Genomic DNA, 20,840 nt, shown 5'->3' on the forward strand with positions numbered 1-20,840 from the left:
CTGACTTAGCCCTTCTCATCCTCCTACTAAAAATAATATAGCAGTGGTTAATATTATGTTTAGGTTTGAGAAAGAAAATGAACGTTTTATTTGAGGAATGTGAGCTCCTTTAAATTATCAAGCCCAGAAGAACATTTTAAATGTGACAGCAATCACAGCTCACTCTCTGCTTGAGCTAATTACCTCTTAAAGCCCCTTGCAACATGGGCTCTAGACTGACGCCAAGCAGCCACAAAATGCCCCGTGCTGGACACCATGTCCAGCCAATCACTAACCAATATTATTTCTGTAACCCGATGAGAATTCCTATCACACAACGTCCACAGGCACTTCGCGCAATGTCTCTGCAGGTTTCTGAAGCTCTCACAGAGAGGGGAGCTCCTCTCTGCATCTGGTCATCCAGTCCTCTATAGATCACCTATATCTTATGATATTCTAATTAAGAAACAAATCAAAACAGGTGCTACTACTTTGTCTTTTGTTTCCCTCTAGCTGTGTCTCCAGAAATTGGTTCCATGTAATTATTTGTCCTGAAAACAGAGAAAGCCCCTACAGGGAAAATGCAAGATGGCGTCCAGTGATTTTCACGTCTTGAGTTTCAGATCCTTGTGGATAAGTCCCCTCTTACTCTGAATCATGGCCGTCCTGTGTGACAAATAGAATACTGCAGAAGAAATAGGGTGTGATTCCAAAATGAACTCATTGCAGTCATGGAAATTTCCACCTTGGTCTCTCTTAGATCACTTGCTCTGGGCCAGGTAAGGTGGCTCACACCAGTAATCCCAGGACTTTGGGAGGCCAAGGCTGGTGGATCACTTGAGTCCAGGACTTTGAGACCAGCCTGGGCAACACGGCAAAACTCCATCTCTGCAGGAAATATTTCTTTTCTTTTTTTTTTTTTTTTGAGACGGAGTCTCACGCTGTTGCCCAGGCTGGAGTGCAGTGGCGCGATCTCAGATCACTGCAAGCTCCGCCTCCTGGGTTCACGCCATTCTCCTGCCTCAGCCTCCTGAGTAGCTGGGACTACAGGCGCCTGCCACCGCGCCCGGCTAATTTTTTGTATTTTCAGTAGAGACAGGGTTTCACTGTGGTCTCGATCTCCTGACCTTGTGATCCGCCCACCTCAGCCTCCCAAAGTGCTGGGATTACAGGCTTGAGCCACCGCGCCCGGCCAGGAAATATTTCAAAAGGTAACTTAACCTGTAGGAAGCCAATTGCCCTGTCTTGAGGTTATTTCAGCAACCCTGTGGAGAGGTCTACGTGGCAAGAAACTGAAACCTTCTACCAGCCACTAGCACAAACTTGCCAGCCATCTGAGCCTGCCACCTGGGAAGCATATTCTCCCGCCTCAGTTAGGCCTTCAAATGACTGCAGCGCTGGCTGCCATCTTGACTGCAACCTCATGGGGGACCTGAGACAGGAACACACAGATAAGCTGCTTCTAAATTCTTTACCCACAGAAACTGTGAGAGATAATACATATTTATTGTTGGTTTAAGCTGCAAAGTTTTGGGGTACCTTGTGAACATTTCTAGATTCTAAATGGCATTCACCCTTTAGTGGGTCATCATTGCTTGTTCTTGAATCAGTACGCACATAGAATCATTATATTCATCTCCAAGTCACGGAAGGCTGTATCAGCCCTGTAGCTAAAAGGATGTGTGGTGGAATCATTTGGTAATGGCAATTTTGAAGATGAAGTCTGAAAAATGTAAGATGATTTTGCCATCTTCTTGAAATCTTTAAACAGGGTGGAAGACTCTGGAATAAAAAAGGATTCTATTTAATCCTTAGGATAAATATTTTAATTAATAGTATTATCACCACAAACATTTTAAAATGTCAATTGGAAGACAATTGAACTTTTTTTATTTTATTCCCCCAGGCAGGGTCTTGCTCTGGACTTACTGCATATTCACCCAGGCTGGAGTGCAGTGCTGCAATCACAGCTCGCTGCAGCCTCAACCTCCTAGGCTCAAACAATTCTCCCACCTCAGCCTCCCAAGTAGCTGGGACCACCACACCTAGCTAATTTTTGTGTGTTTTTGTTGAGATGTGGTTTCACCATGTTGCCCAGGCTGGTCTCCAACTGCTGGGCTCAAGCCATCCACCCTCCTCTGCCTCCCAAAGTGCTGGGATTACAAGCATGACCCACTGCACCCGGCCTGAACCACTTTCAAGATAATCCAATGGAACACGTACATTCTCTTCAATAAGACTACACGCACTAATAAGGGAAAGGAGAATGTCTGAAATACAGTAGAGCCAATGTGTGTTGTAGTAACAAGAACAATAATAACGATAAAGCCAGACATGATGACATATCCTTGTAGTTCTAGCTACCCAGGAGGCTGAGGTCAGAGGATTGCTTGAGGCTAGGAATTCGGAGTTTGAGACTGTGGTGTGCTGTGATGGTGCCTGTTAATAGCCACTACACCCCAGCTTAGGCAACACAGCGAGACCCTGTGGCTTAAAAGACAATACTAGGGCCGGGCGCGGTGGCTCAAGCCTGTAATCCCAGCACTTTGGGAGGCCGAGGCAGGCGGATCACAAGGTCAGGAGATCGAGACCACAGTGAAACCCCGTCTCTACTAAAAATACAAAAAATTAGCCCGGCGCGGTGGCGGGCGCCTGTAGTCCTAGCTACTCAGGAGGCTGAGGCAGGAGAATGGCATGAACCCAGGAGGCGGAGCTTGCAGTGATCCGAGATCGCGCCACTGCACTCCAGCCTAGGCAACAGCGTGAGACTCCGTCTCAAAAAAAAAAAAAAAAAAAAAAAAAGACAATACTAATAAAATAAGAATAAAGATGACAAAATGTAATTAATATGGGGACCACCCATATCTTAGATCTGTTGACCCAAATTCCCTTCTCCCACTTACTTCCCACAAACGTACTTCTTGTTCTTAGGCTTAGATGTTGTTCGTTTGTTTGTTTGCTTGTTTAGTTTGTTTGATAACTAATTCTTTTTTTCAGAGATGGAGTCTCACTATCTTGGCCAGGCCAGGCCTCCCAAAGTGCTTGGATTACAGACATGAGCCACTGTACCCAGCTGTTTTTTAGAAACAGGGTCTTGTTTTTTTTTTTTTTTTTTTTTTTGAGACGGAGTCTCGCTCTGTCGCCCAGGCTGGAGTGCAGTGGCGCGATCTCGGCTCACTGCAAGCTCCGCCTCCCGGGTTCACGCCATTCTCCTGCCTCAGCCTCCCGAGTAGCTGGGACTACAGGCGCCCACAACCGCGCCCGGCTAATTTTTTTGTATTTTTAGTAGAGACGGGGTTTCACCGTGGTCTCGATCTCCTGACCTTGTGATCCGCCCGCCTCGGCCTCCCAAAGTGCTGGGATTACAGGCGTGAGCCACCGCGCCCGGCCTACAGGGTCTTGTTTTACCACGCAGGCTGGAGCGTATTGGCGCGATCATAGCTCACTGCAGCTTGCAACTCCTAGACTCAAGCGTCCTGAGTAGCTGGGACTACAGGTGTGCACCACCATACCTGGCTGCGAGATTTTCTTAAGACGGGCTAGCTAGTTAAATAACTAAATCTCAATATAAACGTCAAAGAGAAGATATGAGTCAAATTCTCAGGAAAGAACTTTGAAGAAGGATGCTTCTTTTGGCATCAGCACTTGTGTCTCTAAAGTAACTTACTAGAATTATGCAGTGCAGCTCCAGTGCGTACAACATCATCCACAGAGGCGGATATCGTGGCCAGTGAGCTTCTTCCCCAGGTGGGTAGTTGACAAAATTCCTCCAGCAGTGATAATACTCTAAGGAAACACGAATCTTGGCTCATTCAACAAGCACAGTGGTAAATTACTTAAGAAGATCCCCAACCTAGTTTACCATATAGAAAGCCTCTAGTCTCTGGTCTAGTTGCTGCTGGACATTAGACCCCCTAAAAAGAATAAAGCAGTTCATTTAAAGATGGCTGAGAGGCAAGACTAGAGAAAAGAGTTGTTGGCCGGGCACGGTGGCTCACACCTGTAATCCCAGCACTTTGGGAGGCCGAAGCGGGTGGATCACAAGGTCAGGAGATTGGACCATCCTGGCTAACACGATGAAACCCTGTCTCTACTAAAAATATAAAAAATTAGCCGGGTGTGGAGGCAGCTGCCTGTGGTCCCAGCTACTCGGGAGGCTGAGGCAGGAGAATGGCGTGAACCTGGGAGGTGGAGCTTGCAGTGAGCCAAGATCCCGCCACTGCACTCCAGCCTGGGCAACAGAGCGAGATTCCATCTCAAAAAAAAAAAAGAAAAAAAAAAGGGTTGTTGTTGTTGTTTGCTTTTGTCTTTCTTTTTTGATACAGGGTCTCGCTCTGTCACCTAGGCCAGTGTGCAGTGATCCAATCATAGCTCACTGCAGCCTTGAACATCTGGGCTCAGGAGATGTTCCCACCTCAGCCTCCCAGGCAGGTAGGACTACAGGTGCATGCCGCCATGCCTGTCTGATTTTTTTTTTTTTTTTTTTTTTTTTTTTTTGAGACGGAGTCTTGCTCTGTCGCCCAGGCTGGGGTGCAGTGGCCGGATCTCAGCTCACTGCAAGCTCCACCTCCCGGGTTTACGCCATTCTCCTGCCTCAGCCTCCTGAGTAGCTGGGACTACAGGCGCCCGCCACCCCGCCCGGCTAGTTTTTTGTATTTTTTAGTAGAGATGGGGTTTCACCGTGTTAGCCAGGATGGTCTCGATCTCCTGACCTCGTGATCCACCCGTCTCGGCCTCCCAAAGTGCTGGGATTACAGGCTTGAGCCACCGTGCGCGGCCTCCTGTCTGATTTTTTAACTTTATTTTATTTATTTATTATTTTTATTTATTTATTTATTTATTTATTTATTTATTTGAGACAGAGTCTCGCTCTGTTGCCCAGGCTGGAGAGCAGTGGCCGGATCTTGGCTCACTGCAAGCTCCACCTCCCGGGTTCACGCCATTCTCCTGCCTCAGCCTCCCGAGTAGCTGGGACTACGGGCGCCCGCCACCACGCCCGGCTAATTTTTTGTATTTTTCAGTAGAGACAGGTTTCACTGTGTTAGCCAGAATGGTCTCCATCTCCTGACTTCCTGATCCGCCCGCCTCCACCTCCCAAAGTGCTGGGATTACAGAAGTAAGCCACCGTACCTGGCCTGATTTTTTAGTTTTTTTTTAGAGATGGGGTCTTACTATGTTGCCCAGGCTGATCTTGAACTCCTGGCTTCAAGTGATCCTCCTGCCTTGGCCTCCCAATGTTCTGGGATTACAGGTATGAGCCACCATACCCAGCCAGGAGTTGTATTTTTGTTACTTTCCTTGTCATGAATTTCAGACCTAGTCCTTTATCACATTATTTTGGACTTTTACTTCTGAGACTTCCAGCCTGGACTAACCAATCTTCTGGCCTAAAGACAGCTCCTATCACCACAGTTTCTTGGAAACAATGAAGTTTCTTTGTTTACTGTTTTTACCTGATGCTCTCATAATCTGAATAGTTACTCCACTGTTAACGAGGTCCCTGAGACCTTGCCGATTTTGTTGATCCGTATGCCAAAAAAGCCGTGCTACATAGATCACCAGAGTCACACCAGGGTGCTGACTCAAAAACTCCCTAATAGCCTGGGAGCATTCCCAGCAGGGACTCCAGGACAAGAACCAGGTGATGGAGCAGCTGATGGATGAGTGAAAACGTCTTTCTGACGTCAATTTTTCTATAAAATTAACTTCCACGTGATTGGTGGTGTTTTTGCCTGAGCTTCGCCAGATCTTCGGGCTCATGCCCCACTTGATTTCGTAGAGCAGACAGGCCTCTTTACGAAGTTCTCTGGGGTCATAGAAGATGTCAAACTCCCAGGGTTCGATTCTTCTCCTGAAATGCAAAAAGCAGCCCACGCTGTCATGCCATATTTAGAGAGATCTTAGAAATCTTTTCCTGCTCCCCTCTTCTTTCTTTCTTTTTTTTTTTTTTTTTTTTTTTTTGAGACGGAGTCTTGCTAGTCTTGCTCTGTAGCCCGGGCTGGAGTGCCGTGGCCGGATCTCGGCTCACTGCAAGCTCCGCCTCCCGGGTTTACGCCATTCTCCTGCCTCAGCCTCCCGAGTAGCTGGGAATACAGGCGCCCGCCACCTCGCCCCGCTAGTTTTTTGTATTTTTTTTTTTAGTAGAGATGGGGTTTCACCGTGTTAGCCAGGATGGTCTTGATCTCCTGACCTCGTGATCCGCCCGTCTCGGCCTCCCAAAGTGCTGGGATTACAGGCTTGCGCCACCGCGCCCGGCCTCTTTTTTTTTTTTTTTTTAAGATGGAGTCTTACACTGTTGCCTGGACTGGAGTGCAGTGGTGTGATCTCAGCTCACCACAACCTCTGCCTCCCAGGTTCAAGAGATTTTTCTGCCTCAGCCTCCCAAGTAGCCGGGATTACAGGCTCCTGCCACCATGTCCAGCTAATTTTTTGTATTTTTAGTAGAGACGGGGTTTCACCATGCTGGCCAGGCTGGTCTCCAACTCCTGACCTCGCGATTCGCCCACCTCAGCCTCCCAAAGTGCTGGGATTACAGGCGTGAGCCACGGCGCCCAGCCCCTGCTCCCCTCTTCCATCAGGCTGATCTGAGGCATAACATCTCAGGAAACTTCTTTTTCTAGTATATGTCTCGAAGTTATCTGAAGAGGTCTGTTTGAATTATCAGATTTTTTTTCTCACAAACATAGTACACAGGATTTTTACCCTGGTCACATTATTTGGTGACCACTCTCTAATACCATTATATTTCAGTCTTGACTTTGTGTGCTTTGTTTCTCTTTTAAAGTTTCCTTCACTATATTCTAACCTGTTTTTTGTTTTTGTTTTTGTTTTTGTTTTTGTTTGAGACAGGGTCTCTCTAAGCTGGCCAGGCTGGTCTTGCTTCCTGGGCTCAAGCTACTCTCCTGCCTCAGCCTCCTGAGTAGCCGAGACTTCAGGTGTGCCCCACCATGCCTAGCTATATTCCAATTTTTCTCTTTCACACCTAAAGGTGCCATGTTCCAATCCTTATCTTTTCTATTCCTCAAGGGACTCTAACCAGATTTTCTCAAGTGTTGAAGCCCCAAATTGCCAACAAGATTGTATTGTCAAGAACAGACAAAAGAGCAATTTAGCCTCAAGATTCTTCCACAGTAGGATTCTATATACTAACTCCTATAAGAAAGAAATTCTAATTGCTCTCAGTGGTATCTTTAGATTTAGCACTCTCTATGTCTGAAAGCCGTGACTCAAGGGAAACTCAGAATTGAGCTGCAGAGTCCTCTTTGAAATATGGTTAAGTCGCCGGGCGTGGTGGCTCACGCCTGTAATCCCAGCACTTTGGGAGGCCGAGGTGGGCGGATCACAAGGTCAGGAGATCGAGACCACAGTGAAACCCCGTCTCTACTAAAAATACAAAAAATTAGCCGGGCGCGGTGGCGGGCGCCTGTAGTCCCAGCTACTCAGGAGGCTGAGGCAGGAGAATGGCGGGAACCCGGGAGGCGGAGCTTGCAGTGAGCCGAGATCGCGCCACTGCACTCCAGCCTGGGCAACAGCGTGAGACTCCGTCTCAAAAAAAAAAAAAAAAAAAGAGAAAAAATTAGCCGGGCGCAGGGGCAGGCGCCTGTAGTTCCCAGCTACTCGGGAGGCTGAGGCAGGAGAATGGCGTGACCCGGGAGGCGGAGCTTGCAGTGAGCCAAGATTGCGCCACTGCACTCCAGCCTGGGCGACAGAGCGAGACTCCGTCTCAAAAAAAAAAAACAAAAAAACCCACAAAAAACAAAAAACAACAACAACAAAAAAACAAAAAATTAGCCAGGCGTGGTGGCGGCGCCTGTAGTCCCAGCTACTTGGGAGGCTGAGGCAGGAGAATGGCGGGAACCCGGGAGGTGGAGCTTGCAGTGAGCTGAGATCCGGCCACTGCACTCCAGCCTGGGCGACAGAGCGAGACTCCGTCTCAAAAAAAAAAAAAAAAAAAAAAAAGAAAGAAATATGGTTAAGTCACAAGCTTATTACATCCTAATAGTTCCCACTCATCCCTAAAGTATCACATTCATTTATATAGATCAATCCTTCCACCTATCACTAGATAATATATTTCTTGACATGACTTCCCTGTCATATGTCTGAAAAACGGGCAGACAGTATAAAATAAGATGAAGTTAAAGTGGCAAATGAGTTTCCCAGGTATTTCAGTGATGGCTATAAAAGCATGCGATTTAAAAAGAGAAGAGAAATTGAAAGACAATAACATATAAGCAAGCTAGAAAATCATTTATTTAAAGCAATGAAAATCTTTTTATAAAGATATAAAAAACAATAACCATAGAAAATGAAGTTGGAAAAGGCAAAAATGAAAGAAAGAATGGGAAAATGACAAAAGAGAAAAGGAACAATAAAGAAAGCTATATCCACAGCTCCATTTTTTTTTTTTTTTTTTTTTTTTTTTTTGAGACAGGGTCTCAGTCTTTCACCCCAGCTGCAGTGCCATGGTGCAATCATAGGTCACTGCAGTCTTGACCTCCTGGGTTCAAGCGATCCTCCCACTCCTGCCTCAGCCTCCTGAGTAGCTGGGACTATAGGTGCATGTGCCACCATGCACAGCTCTTAAACACCCAGTGATTCTTGATCGAATTAAATGTGCACTGTGATAGTATTATTCTTACCTCAGAGTGGGGTCACCTGTTGAAGGACCTGTTGACCAAGATAGGATTGTGTCAAATAACACTCAAATATCAAATGAGTTGCTAAGAAAAAGTGTTCTATTATTCCAAACCTGCAAATCATCTCAGAAGAGGGAATTTGAAGATTCTTTCATGGATGAATTGTATTGGACCAGCTCATTGCACCCAAGAAAAGCAAGATTTTAAGGGCTTTGCCAAAATCTGTTTTCCCAGATGCCCAATCCCAAGCAAGGTAGTCTGCCTTAAGGCTTCAACAAAAATGATTAAGCGCAATTAGAGGCTGGGCGTGGTGGCTCATGACTGTAATCCCAGCACTTTGGGAGGCCAAGGCGGGTGGATCACATGAGGTCAGGAGTTACCGACCAGCCTAGCCAGTATGACAAAATCTTGTCTCTACTAAAAATACAAAAATTAGCCGGGCTTGGTGGCACGTGCCTGTAATCCCAGCTACTCCGGAGGTTGAGGCAGGAGAATCACTTGAACTCAGGAGGTGGCAGTTACAGTTAGCCGAGATTGCACCATTGCACTCCAGCCTGGGCGACAGAGCGAGAGAGACTCTGTCTCAAACAAAAAAAGAAGAAGAAGAAAAGTACTGGAAGGAGACAAAAGGTGGTGGGGGCACCATATCAACCACATCAGAGATGGCGGTCAGAGAAGACATCTGTAAAGAGGGACATTAAAGCTGAGACCTGAAGGTAAAGTTAGAGAGCAAGACATGTGGACATTGGGGAAGGGGAGAGGATTCCAAGCACAGGGAACAGCAGGTGCAAACGACCTGAAGTGTGGACCTTGACTTGTTCAACGAAGAGCAAGGAAGTCAGCCTGGCTGGGTCAGAGTGATCAAGACATGCAGTGGAGGGAGATGGGCAATGGAAGGAGTAAGCCATACGGCCTTACCAGCACTGGATAGTATGTTAAGTGTAAGAAGCCGTTAGAGAATATGGGGATGATTCAAGGGAAAGTACTGGATTTTAGAGACCTGCGCCTCTCAGGACTCAGAGCCTTGGGGATGTTCCTAGCAAAAAAATGGGCACTGACAAGGCCTGAACCTCTAAGGGTGATTTGGGGAGATTCAGGCAAGAAATTCATCCCACTCTTCTGGCCAAACCTTAACTCGCAGGTGCTACTTTTGAACAAAGAAGAGTCACAGGCTCTGGGAGACACTTCCTTTAAAACAGAGCACGCTTTACCCTAGGCTGTGTGTGTGCCTGTCTGTGTGTGTTACTTTTTATGCATCTGCACTGGATGGTAGAGGAGTCGTAGAAAGGACTCTTGGCCATGGCATGTTTTTTTGGTAGATGGAGAGTGGTTCTAGCTGGGGAGAGGAACTAAAATGAGAAATTAGCCAGATATCTAGGAAATAGGATGAAGTCAGAAAACACTATTCCAAGTGTGACCTGAAGAACAAATCTCTTTTAAAGAAGGAATGGGGAATTTGAGCATTGGGAGGAAGGAGGAAGGGCGTGGCTGGCATGTTGAAATGAGCTCTTCTCAGACCTTAGTACAAATTGGGGCCCTTGAACCGGTAATCCACTCCAAGGGAGCCTTACAAAAACAGAGGCCGTATCATAGGAAAAAGGCATATTGATGATGGGAAGACACTTTCTCTGAAGGAACTGAAGCAGCAGTGAGAAGTTCAGAAAGGGACAGTGAGATATATGCTGTGTCTACAATATTATTCCTGGGGTGCAAAGACGAGGATACCAGCCACATGACTGGGGACAGTTTGAGGTATAGAACACACCACCTTCATAAGAAAAGTCCAGGGAAGGTAGTAGATACTACAATTAAATAATGTGTTAGGTCTTTCCCCCAGTATGCCACTTAAAAAAGAATTCTTTTTTTTTTTTTTTTTTTCTGAGATGGAATTTCCCTCTTGTTGCCCAGGCTGGAGTGCAATGGTGCAACTCGGCTCACTGCAACCTCCGCCTCCCAGGTTCAAGCGATTCTCCTGCCTCGGCCTCCCAAGTAGCAGGATTACAGGCATGCACCACCAGGCCCGGCTAATTTTGTATTTTTAGTAGAGACATTGTTTCTCCATATTGGTCAGGCTGGTCTCGAACTCCCTACCTCAGATGATCCACCTGCCTTGGCCTCCCAAAGTGCTGGGATTACAGGTGTGAACCACCATGCCCGAACTTAAAAAAGAATTCTAGTAGATGGAGAACATAATGGAGAAAATAAATTGTTACTTGAACTCCAAACTGTTACCTATGTTACCTCCTGCCCCATCACACTCACACTATTGCAATAGTCTTCTAACTGGTCTCCTTGCTTCCAGTCCAAAACCCATCACATGTCAAGTAAATGTGTCTAAAGCACTATTTTAGTCATATCTCTGTGCTATTCATAAATTCTCCAAAGATACTCCCTCTACCATAAAGAAAAACTTTCATTCCTTGAACCTAGCATTCAAAGTCCTCTATGGTATAACAACACTTCAAATTTGCTTTCTAGTCTTACTGCAAATTGTTTACATAAATTGTTTTGTAGCCTAACCAGTTTATTCATTATATTCCAGACACAAGTCTCTGTTAAAGCTTTTAAATTCTGTTTATCAATAGGATTCAATCAACCTGCAATCTCCTCTTCTTTGTCGATGCAAAGTCTGCCTTCTGGCCCGGCATGGTGGCTTATGCCTGTAATCCCAGTACTTTGGGAGGCCAAGGCTAGTAGATCACTTGAGCCCAGGAGTTCAAGACCAGCCTGAGCAACAAAGCAAAACCTCATCTCTACAAAAAAATTGGCAGGGCCTGGTGACCCTTGCCTGTTGTCCCAGTTACCCAGGAAGCTGAGGCGGGAGGATCTCTTGAGCCCAGGAGGTCAAGACAGCAGTGAGCAGTGATCACACCACTGTACTCCAGCCTGGGCAACAGGGCGAGTCTTAAAAAAAAAAAAAAAATTGGTCAGGTATGGTGGCTCATGCCTGTATTCCTGGTACTTTGAGAGACCAAGGATGGAGAATTGCTTGAGCCCAGGAGTTCAAGACCAGCCTGGGAAAAGTAGTGAACCAACCCCCTAGTCCCTAAAAATAAAATAAAATAAAAAAAATTTTAGGTCTACACGTCTCTTAGAATCCAGTTCAGGCTGGGCGCGGTGGCTCACGCCTGTAATCCCAGCACTTTGGGAGGCCGAGGCGGGCGGATCACAAGGTCAGGAGATCGAGACCACGGTGAAACCCCGTCTCTACTAAAAATACAAAAAAAAATTAGCCGGGCGCGGTTGTGGGCGCCTGTAGTCCCAGCTACTCGGGAGGCTGAGGCAGGAGAATGGCGTGAACCCGGGAGGCGGAGCTTGCAGTGAGCCGAGATCGCGCCACTGCACTCCAGCCTGGGCAACAGAGCGAGACTCTGTCTCAGAGAAAAAAAAAAAAAAAAAAAAAGAATCCAGTTCAAATCCTACCTCATTTGAAATTATTTCCTTCAGCCTGAAGTGTTCTTCCTCTCCCATGCATTTTTCTAACACTTACTGGGCACTAATTTATCAATTAGTTATTGTCAATTCATTTATCAGTTAGCACATTGTTCTCATGCTATCACATCTGTTGTTTCCTTAAACTGTTATTTAAACAGTTGTACTTTTACTTAAATTTTTTTTTTATTTTTGTGAGACAGAGTCTTGCTCTGTTGCCCAGGATGGAGTGCAATGGCATGATCTCAGCTCACTGCAACCTCCACCTCCTGGGTTCAAGCGATCCTCCTGCCTCAGCCTCCGGAGTAGCTAGGACCGCAGGCATGCGCCACTATGACTGGCTAATTTTTGTATTTTTAGTACAAATAGGGTTTCACCATGTTGGCCAGGCTGGTCTCGAACCCTGAGCCTCAAGTGATCCACCCTCCTTGGACTCCCAAAGTGCTGGGATTACAGGTGTGAGCCACAACACCCAGCTACTTAATTTTTTATTATGGTGAAACAAACACTGATTTGGCTAAAGTCACTTGAACATGTAAATACTTAATAATAATAAATCATCTTATTTAAGACTAATATATTAATCAATAATGGGGAAGTTTGAAAACACCCACAGATGCAAGAATCAGCAGAAAACACACACACACACACACACACACACACACACACCATTCTTGCATTGTTCAAGAATACTTGCCAGGCCCCCAGATCCATTTTACCTTTCTCAGAAGTCATGGTGCTCTGTCTCTGGACTTCTTCCTCTGGAGTCATAAGTTGTGCTGATTGTTCCTGTACTTTGTTTCTTCAGGTGTGCCCACTGCCACCTGCTTGGGCAGAGGATGACTCATTCCTGCATCTCAGGCAGTTATGGGAATCTGGGCTGCCTGTACAAACAGGGGGCTGACTGAGAGGGACCTTATCGTGGGGATTTGCATCTTCAGTGATGAGAAAGCCTGCGATGCAAATGACATGAATTCTGTAGAGTGGATCACTGGGGTTACCAAATTCCAAAGTTCTTCTCCGATGACATCTGAATTTAGTAACCTTTCTCTTTCTTTAAATAAAGATTAAGGCAAGGTGGATCATCTGTAATTCTTTGTATATTTTTTTGTTTTGTTTTACTTATTTATTTTTCATTATCTCCTACTCTGCATCAAACATGCAGCATTCTTTTTTTTTTTTTTTTTTTTTGAGACAGAGTTTTGCTCTTGTCGCCCAGGCTGCAGTGCAATGGCACGATCTCGGCTGACTGCAACCTCTGCCTCCCAGGTTCAAGCGATTCTCCTGCCTCAGCCTCCCGAGTAGCTGGGATTACAGGCATCGAACACCATGCCCGCCTAATTTTTTGTATTTTTAGCAGAGACAGGGTTTCACCATGTTGGTAAGGCTGTTTTAGAACTCCTGACCTCAGGTGATCCACCCGCCTCGGCCTCCCAAAGTGCTGGGATTACAGGCGTGAGCCACCGGGCCTAGCCTAGGATGCATCCATCATTCTTTAATGGAGAGATGAGAGGAAGAATAAAGTTAAGAGAAATTTAACCTGTAACTATAGCTTGAAAATTTTTATGTTATCTGGTAAGCACACTGTGGCCTTGGCTTTCAGCTATTATTCACCTATTTCCAACTTCCTCTCATTTTGCTCTTTGCCCCACATCCCTGTTGAAGAGGGGAGGGGCACTATTAGATGCAAAACGACAAGGACCTTGGCCTCTGAGTCAGCTCATTTGTGTGCCAGTCTTTGGTGCTCTCTTCATCCTTGAAGCTGAGATTAAGCGTGTGGCCAAGTCCACTTCTGCTTTTTTTTTTTTTTTTTTTCTTTTTAAAGACAGAGTTTTACTCTTGTCGCCCAGGCTGGAGTGCAGTGGCACGATCTCGGCTCACTGCAACCTCCACCTCCCGGGTTCAAGTGACTCTCCTGCCTCAGCCTCCCGGGTAGCCGGTATTACAGGCATCCACCACCACGCCCAGATAATTTTTATATTTTTAGTAGAGACGGGGTTTCTCCATGTTGGCCATGCTGGTCTCAAACTCCTGACCGAGGGTGATCCACCCGCCTCAGCTTCCCAAAGTGCTAGGATTATAGGCGTGAGCCACCTCACCCGGCCACTTCCGCTTTTTTATCCCCCTTGAAAAAGTAAATGCCGTACTTCCCTGTGCCATTGCTCTCTGTTGCCTGAACCCTGGGTCAAGTTCAAGTCAAAAATTCCTCTGAGTATCATCACCTACTTCTAGATTGAGGTCACTTTCTCAAGGCCTAAGTCTCCCTCTAGTGTCTCAAATCTAGAACCCCTGAACTTTGAATCTCAAGGCCCCATGAACCTGAAACTTGAATCCTACATGCAAGACTTTACTTAGTTATGAAAGTCAATCTGGAGCCTCCATGAGATAAAGCAGGTGTTTGGACAGGGACAGACCAGTGTTTTGAAGAAGGGGCAGAAATCCCACATCATCAATAGAGGCCCTTCAGAGACCAAATTTTTCTAAGCTAGGCAAGAGTAGAATAATTGTAGAATAAAAGTAGGTTAGGCCAGGCGCAGTGGCTCACGCCTGTAATCCCAGCACTTTGGGAGGCAGAGATGGGAGGATCACCTGAGGCCAGGAGTTCGAGACCACCCTGGCCAACATGGCAAAACCCAGTCTCTTCCAAAAATATAAAAGTCAGCTGGGCGTGGTGGCAGGCACCTGTAATCCCAGCTACTCAGGAGGCTGAGGCATGAGAATTGCTCGAACCCAGGAGGCAGAAGTTGCAGTTAGCTGAGATCTCCCCATTGCACTGCAGCCTGGGCAACAGAGTGAGGCTACATCTAAAAAAAAAAAAAAAAAAAAGGCTGGGCGTGGTGGCTCATGCCTGTAATCCCAGCACTTTGGGAGGCCGAGGTGGGCGGATCACAGGTCAAGAGATCGAGACTGTCCTCACTAACACGGTGAAACTCCGTCTCTATTAAAAATACAAAAAATTAGCCGGGCGTGGTGGCGGGCGCCTGTAGTCCCAGCTACTCGGAAGGCTGAGGCAGGAGAATGGCGTGAACCCGGGAGGCGGAGCTCGCAGTGAGCCGAGAGGGCACCACTGAACTCCAGCCTGGGCGACAGAGTGAGACTATGTCTCAAAAAAAAAAAAAGGTAGGCTAATAGCCCTCAGCAGTATCTATGTCCTGATCCCTGGAATCTGTTAAACATGTGAACTTAAATGCCAAAAGTGTCTTTGTCATTAATTAAAAATCTTGAGATGAGAAGACAATCCTGGATTATCCAGACGGGCACAGTCTAATCACAGGGTCCATATAAGAGGGAGGTAGAAGAGTCAAGAGTCAGGATGTGAAATGGAGATGTGAGGATGAGAGCAGAGTTCTGCTTGCTGGCTCAAAGGGGGCCACGATTCAAGGAATGAGGAAAGCCTGTAGAAGCTGGAAAAGGCAGGGAATGGCTTCTCCCCCAGAGCCTCCAGAAGAAATGCTACCCTGATGACGCCTTGATGTCAGCTCATTAAGACCCGTTTTGTACTTCAGACCTCCAGAACTATAAGACAATGTGGGTCATTTACTACTATTAAGTGTGTGGCAATTTTGTAAAGCAGCAACAGGAAACTGATATGGTAGGACATGCTCCCAGGAAGTAAACGTGCAGCAGCCAAGAGGATGCAAAACTTGGGTTTGTTTTCTACTAGAATGCCTACTGAGCGCTTCATCCGCCTTCCGTTTTGTTTAAGAAAACTTGGAAATATGACATATGATAGGCTATCATGTGGTTAATTATTTGTAAGTGAGGTCAAAGATAATCAAGTATGAAATGTAGCTATTCAGTTTAAGTCTGTCCTGCATCTGGAAATTTATGAATTTTGAAAAATGTATACATACACTTATGTAACTGCTCCAGTCAAGATATTTAAAATTCCCATCGCCCCAAAAGTTCTTTTTTTTTTTTTTTTTTTTAAGGCAGGGTCTTGCTCTGTCTCCCAGGCTGGAGTGCAGTGGCTCAACCTTGGCTCACTGTAGCCTCAGCCCCCCAGGTTCAAGCCATTCTCATGTCTCAGCCTCTCAAGTAGCTGGGATTACAGAGACGCACCACCATGCCTGGCTAATTTTTGTACTTTTAGTAGAGATGAGGTTTCACCATGTTGGCCAGGCTGGTCTCAAACTCCTGACCTCAAGTGATCCACCCACCTCGGCCTCCCAAAGTGCTGGAATTACAGGCGTGAGCCACCATGCCTGGCCAGCCCCCACCCCACAATTCTCTGTGTTAGCCATTATCCTCCTACTCCTAGTCCCAGGCAAATACTGCTCTTTCTGTCCCTATAGGTTAGTTTTGACTACTATAGAGCTTCATACAAATGGAATCGTGCATTGTATACACTTTTGTGTGTTCTTTACTCAGCTTTTCCTTTTTTCTTTTTTTTGAGACAGGATCTCACTATACAACTTTTTGTATTTTTAGTAGAGATGGGGTTTCACCATGTTGGCCAGGCTGGTCTTCAGCTTTTCTGTAAAATTGGTCTACATGATTAGGTGTATTGGTGGCTAATTTTCACTGCTGGATAGTATTCCATTACATAGGTATGCTACAATTTGTATATTCTTCTGTCAGTGTGATGTACTTTGGGTTATTTCCAATTTTAGGCTTTCATGAATAAAGTTGCTGTGAACATTTGGGTACAATTCTTTGTGTAAACACATGCTTCTTTTTCTTCTTCTTGGGTAAATACCCAAGAGTGGAATTGCTGGATCAAATAGGTAAATGCACATTTAACTCTTTCTTTTTTTATTGATTTTATTTTTTATAGGGACAGGGTTTCACTGTATTGCCCAAGCTGGTCTTAAACTCCTGGGTTCAAGAAATCCTCCTGCCTTGGCCTCCCCAAAGTTCTGGGATTATAGGTGTGAGCCACTACACCCAGCGACACTTAACTGAAGAAAATGCCAAATTGTTGTTACCAGTTTCCATTGTCATCAGGTGTGTAAGAGTACAACCTCATCAGCACTTAGTAATGTCAGCCCTGTCAGTTACAATCATACTTGTGAGTGTGTGTTAGTATCTCATTGTAATTTTAATTTGCATTAAAATTAAATGCAATGAACGTCTTTTCATGTACTTATTAGTTATTTATATATCTTTTTTCTGAAACGTGTTCAAATTTTTTGTCTTCCCTTCCTGTGTCGCCCACCCCCCACCCACCCCAGAGACAGAATTTTGCTCTTGCTGCCCAGGTTGGAGTACAATGGCGCTATCTTGGCTCACTGCAACCTCCACCTCCCGGGTTCAGGTGATTCTCTTGCCTCAGTCTCCCGAGTAGCTGGGATTACAGGCGCGCACCACTATACGTGGCTGATTTTTGCATTTTTAGTAGAGAAGGGGTTTCATCATGTTGGTCAGGCTGGACTCAAACTGCTGGCCTCAGGTGATCCACCCACCCCAGCCTCCCAAAGTGCTGGGATTACAGACGTGAGCCACCACGCCTGGCCTTGCCCATTTTTTAATTGGGTTCTTTGTCTCATTACTGAGTTGTAAGAGTTTTTTACGTATTGTGGATACAAGCTTTGTCATATCTGTATACAAATGCTCCTCAGCTTACAATGAAGTCATGTCTCCATAATCCCATTATAAATTCAAAATATGGTTAAGTTGAAAATTCATTTAATACACCTAACCTGGATGGGTGCAGCGGCTCACGCCTGTAATCCCAGCACTTTGGGAGGCCAAGGCGGGTGGATCGCCTGAGGTCAGGAGTTCGAGACCAGCCTGACCAACATGGAGAAACCCCGTCTCTACTAAAAGTACAAAAATTAGCCAGGCGTGGTGACACATGCCTGTAATCTCAGCTACTCAAGAGGCTGAGGCAAGAGGAACACTTGAACCCAGGAGGTGGAGGTTGCCGTGAGCCGAGATTGAGCCATTGCACTCCAGCTTGGGCAACAAGAGCGAAACTCCGTCTCAAAAAAAATAAAAAAATAAAAAATATACCTAACCTACCAAACATCATAGCCTAGCCTACCTTAAACATGCTCAGAACACTTATATTAGCACACACTTAGGCAAAATCATCCAACACAAGACTATTTTTAAATGAAGTGCTTAACATTTCATTCAATTCATTGAATACTGCACTTAACAGGAAAAATCAAATGGCTCTATGGGTACTGGAAATAGAATTTCTACTGAACACATATCACCTGCACACCATTGTAAAATTGAAAAATCTAAGTCATGCCATCATTAAGCTGGGGACTGTCTGTATATATTTCCCTTAGCCTCTGGTTTGCCTTTTTATTTCCTTAATGGTGTCTTTTGAAGAGCAGAAGTTTAATTAAGTTTTAGTAAAGTTCAGTTTATCAATTGGATTACTTTTTTTTTTTTTTTTTTTGAGACGGAGTCTCGCTCTGTCGCCCAGGCTGGAGTGCAGTGGCGCGATCTCGGCTCACTGCAAGCTCCGCCTCCCGGGTTCACGCCATTCTCCTGCCTCAGCCTCCCGAGTAGCTGGGACTACAGGCGCCCACAACCGCGCCCGGCTAATTTTTTGTATTTTTAGTAGAGACGGGGTTTCACCGTGGTCTCGATCTCCTGACCTTGTGATCCGCCCGCCTCGGCCTCCCAAAGTGCTGGGATTACAGGCGTGAGCCACCGCGCCCGGCAGGATTACTTTTTATGGTTAGTGCTTTTTGTCTATGAAATCATTGTCTACTCAAAAGGCACAAAGATATTCTCCTATATTTTCTTCTGGTGCTTATATATTTTTAGTTTTAGCTTTTACACTAAGCCTGTGATACATTTGGAGTGATTTTTGTATGTGGTGTGATGTCAGGCTCAGAGACGGAGTCTTGCTCTTTCGCCTAAGCTGGAGTGCAGTGTCGAAATCTCGGCTCACTGCAACCTCCGCCTCTTGGGTTCAAGTGATTCTCCTGCCTCAGCCTCCCAAGGAGCTGGGATTACAGGTGTGCAGCCTCATGCCCAGATAATTTTTTTGTACTTTTAGTAGAGACGGGATTTCACAACGTTGGTCAGGCTGGTCTCAATCTCCTGAGCTCAAGTGATCTACCCTCCATGGCCTCTGAAAGTGCTGAGATTACAGGCAAGAGCCACTGCGCCTGGCCAGGATTCTTTTCTGTACATATGAATATCTGCATTATTTTCCCCCGTATGGAGATTTAGTTTTATAGCATCATTTGTTTCAAAAAATATATACTTTTCCCACCAGGCACTGTGGCTCATGCCTGTAATCCTAACACTTTGGGAAACCAAGGTGGGCAGACCACTTGAGGTCAGGAGTTCAAGACCAACCTGGCCAACATGGTAAAGCTCTGTCTCTACTAAAAATACAAAAATTAGCCGGGCATGGTGGTGCATACCTGTAATCCCAACTACTCGGGAGGCTGAGACAGGAAAATTCCTTGAACCTGGGAGGCAGAGGTTACAGTGAGCCAAGATCTCGCCAATGTACTCCAGGCTGGGTGACAGAGTGAGACTCCATCTCGAAAGAAAGAAAGAAAGAAAGAAAGAAATACATATATGTGTGTGTGTATGTGTATGTACATTTTCCCCATTGGATTATCTTGGCACCTTTATTTAAAAACCAGTTGGTAGTCTGGGCGCCGTGGCTCACACCTGTAATCCTAGCACTTTGGAAGGCAGAAGCAGGTGGATCACCTGAGGTCAGGAGTTCAAGACCAGCCTGGCCAACATGGTGAAACCTCTTCTCTACTAAAAATACAAAAATTAGGCCAGGTGCTGTAGCTCATGCCTGTAATCCCAGCACTTTGGGAGGCCGAGGCAGGCGGATCACCTGAGGTCGGGAGTATAAGACCAGTCTCACCAACATGGTGAAACCCCACCTCTACTAAAAATGCAAAAATTAGCTGGGCATCGTGGCGCATGCCTGTAATCCCAGCAACTCGGGAGGCTGAGGTGGGAGAATTGCTTGAACCTGGGAGGTGGAGGTTGTGGTGAGCCGAAATCAAGCCACTGCATTCCAGCCTGGGCAACGAGAGCGAAACTCCCTCTCAAAAAAAAATAAAATAAAATAAAATAAAATACAAAAATTAACCGAGCGTGGTGGCAGGTGCCTGTAATTCCAGCTACTTGGGAGGTTGAGGCAAGAGAATCTCTTCAATCCAGGTGGCGGGGATTACAGTGAGCCAAGATCTAGCCACTTCACTCTAGCCTGGGCGGAAGAGCAAAACTCAGTCTCAAAAAATAAAAAATAGGCCGGGCGCGGTGGCTCACGCCTGTAATCCCAGCACTTTGGGAGGCCGAGACGGGCGGATCACGAGGTCAGGAGATCGAGACCATCCTGGCTAACACGGTGAAACCCCGTCTCTACTAAAAAATACAAAAAACTAGCCGGGCGAGGTGGCGGGCGCCTATAGTCCCAGCTACTCGGGAGGCTGAGGCAGGAGAATGGCGTGAACCTGGGAGGCGGAGCTTGCAGTGAGCTGAGATCCGGCCACCGCACTCCAGCCTGGGTGACAGAGCGAGACTCCGTCTCAAAAAAAAAATAAAAAATAAAATAAAAATAAAAAATAAAAAATAAAAAAAAATAAAAAATCAATTGGCAGCCAGGTGCAATGGCTTAGGCCTGCAATCCCAGCACTTTGGGAGGCTGAGGTAGGCGGATCACTTGAGGTCCGGAGTTCGAGACCAGCATGGCCAACATGGTGAAACATCTCTACTAAAAATACAAAAATTAGCTGGGCATGGTGGTGTGCAACTGTAATCCCAGCTACTCAGGAGGCTAAGGCAGGAGAATCACTTGAACCCAGAGGGTGGAGGTTGCAGTGAGCCAAGATCATGCCACTGTACTCC

General features: G+C 46.0%; 1 protein-coding gene across 3 annotated transcripts; it reads right to left on the reverse strand.

Annotated features, from left to right (window-relative positions):
• Positions 1–1,468: 1,468 nt before the first annotated feature.
• APOBEC1 (apolipoprotein B mRNA editing enzyme catalytic subunit 1) lies at positions 1,469–19,883 on the reverse strand. Of its 3 annotated transcripts, XM_065523495.1 has the most exons (6): positions 19,871–19,883; positions 12,770–12,795; positions 8,622–8,649; positions 5,433–5,830; positions 3,647–3,765; positions 1,469–1,761 (listed from the first exon to the last, which is right to left on the reverse strand). In XM_065523495.1, the coding sequence occupies exons 2-6, from the start codon at positions 12,783–12,785 to the stop codon at positions 1,612–1,614; spliced, it is 711 nt and encodes a 236-aa protein (XP_065379567.1). In that variant the 5' UTR covers positions 12,786–12,795; positions 19,871–19,883; the 3' UTR covers positions 1,469–1,611. The 3 variants fall into 3 exon arrangements, with proteins under 3 accessions (XP_065379567.1, XP_065379568.1, XP_065379569.1); XM_065523496.2 differs by lacking the exon at positions 19,871–19,883 and having other exon boundaries at positions 12,770–12,813; XM_065523497.2 differs by lacking the exons at positions 8,622–8,649; positions 19,871–19,883 and having other exon boundaries at positions 12,770–12,813.
• Positions 19,884–20,840: the final 957 nt, after the last annotated feature.

This window comes from Macaca fascicularis, chromosome 11 (assembly GCF_037993035.2).
Source record: "Macaca fascicularis isolate 582-1 chromosome 11, T2T-MFA8v1.1".
Taxonomy (NCBI): Eukaryota; Metazoa; Chordata; class Mammalia; order Primates; family Cercopithecidae; genus Macaca; species Macaca fascicularis.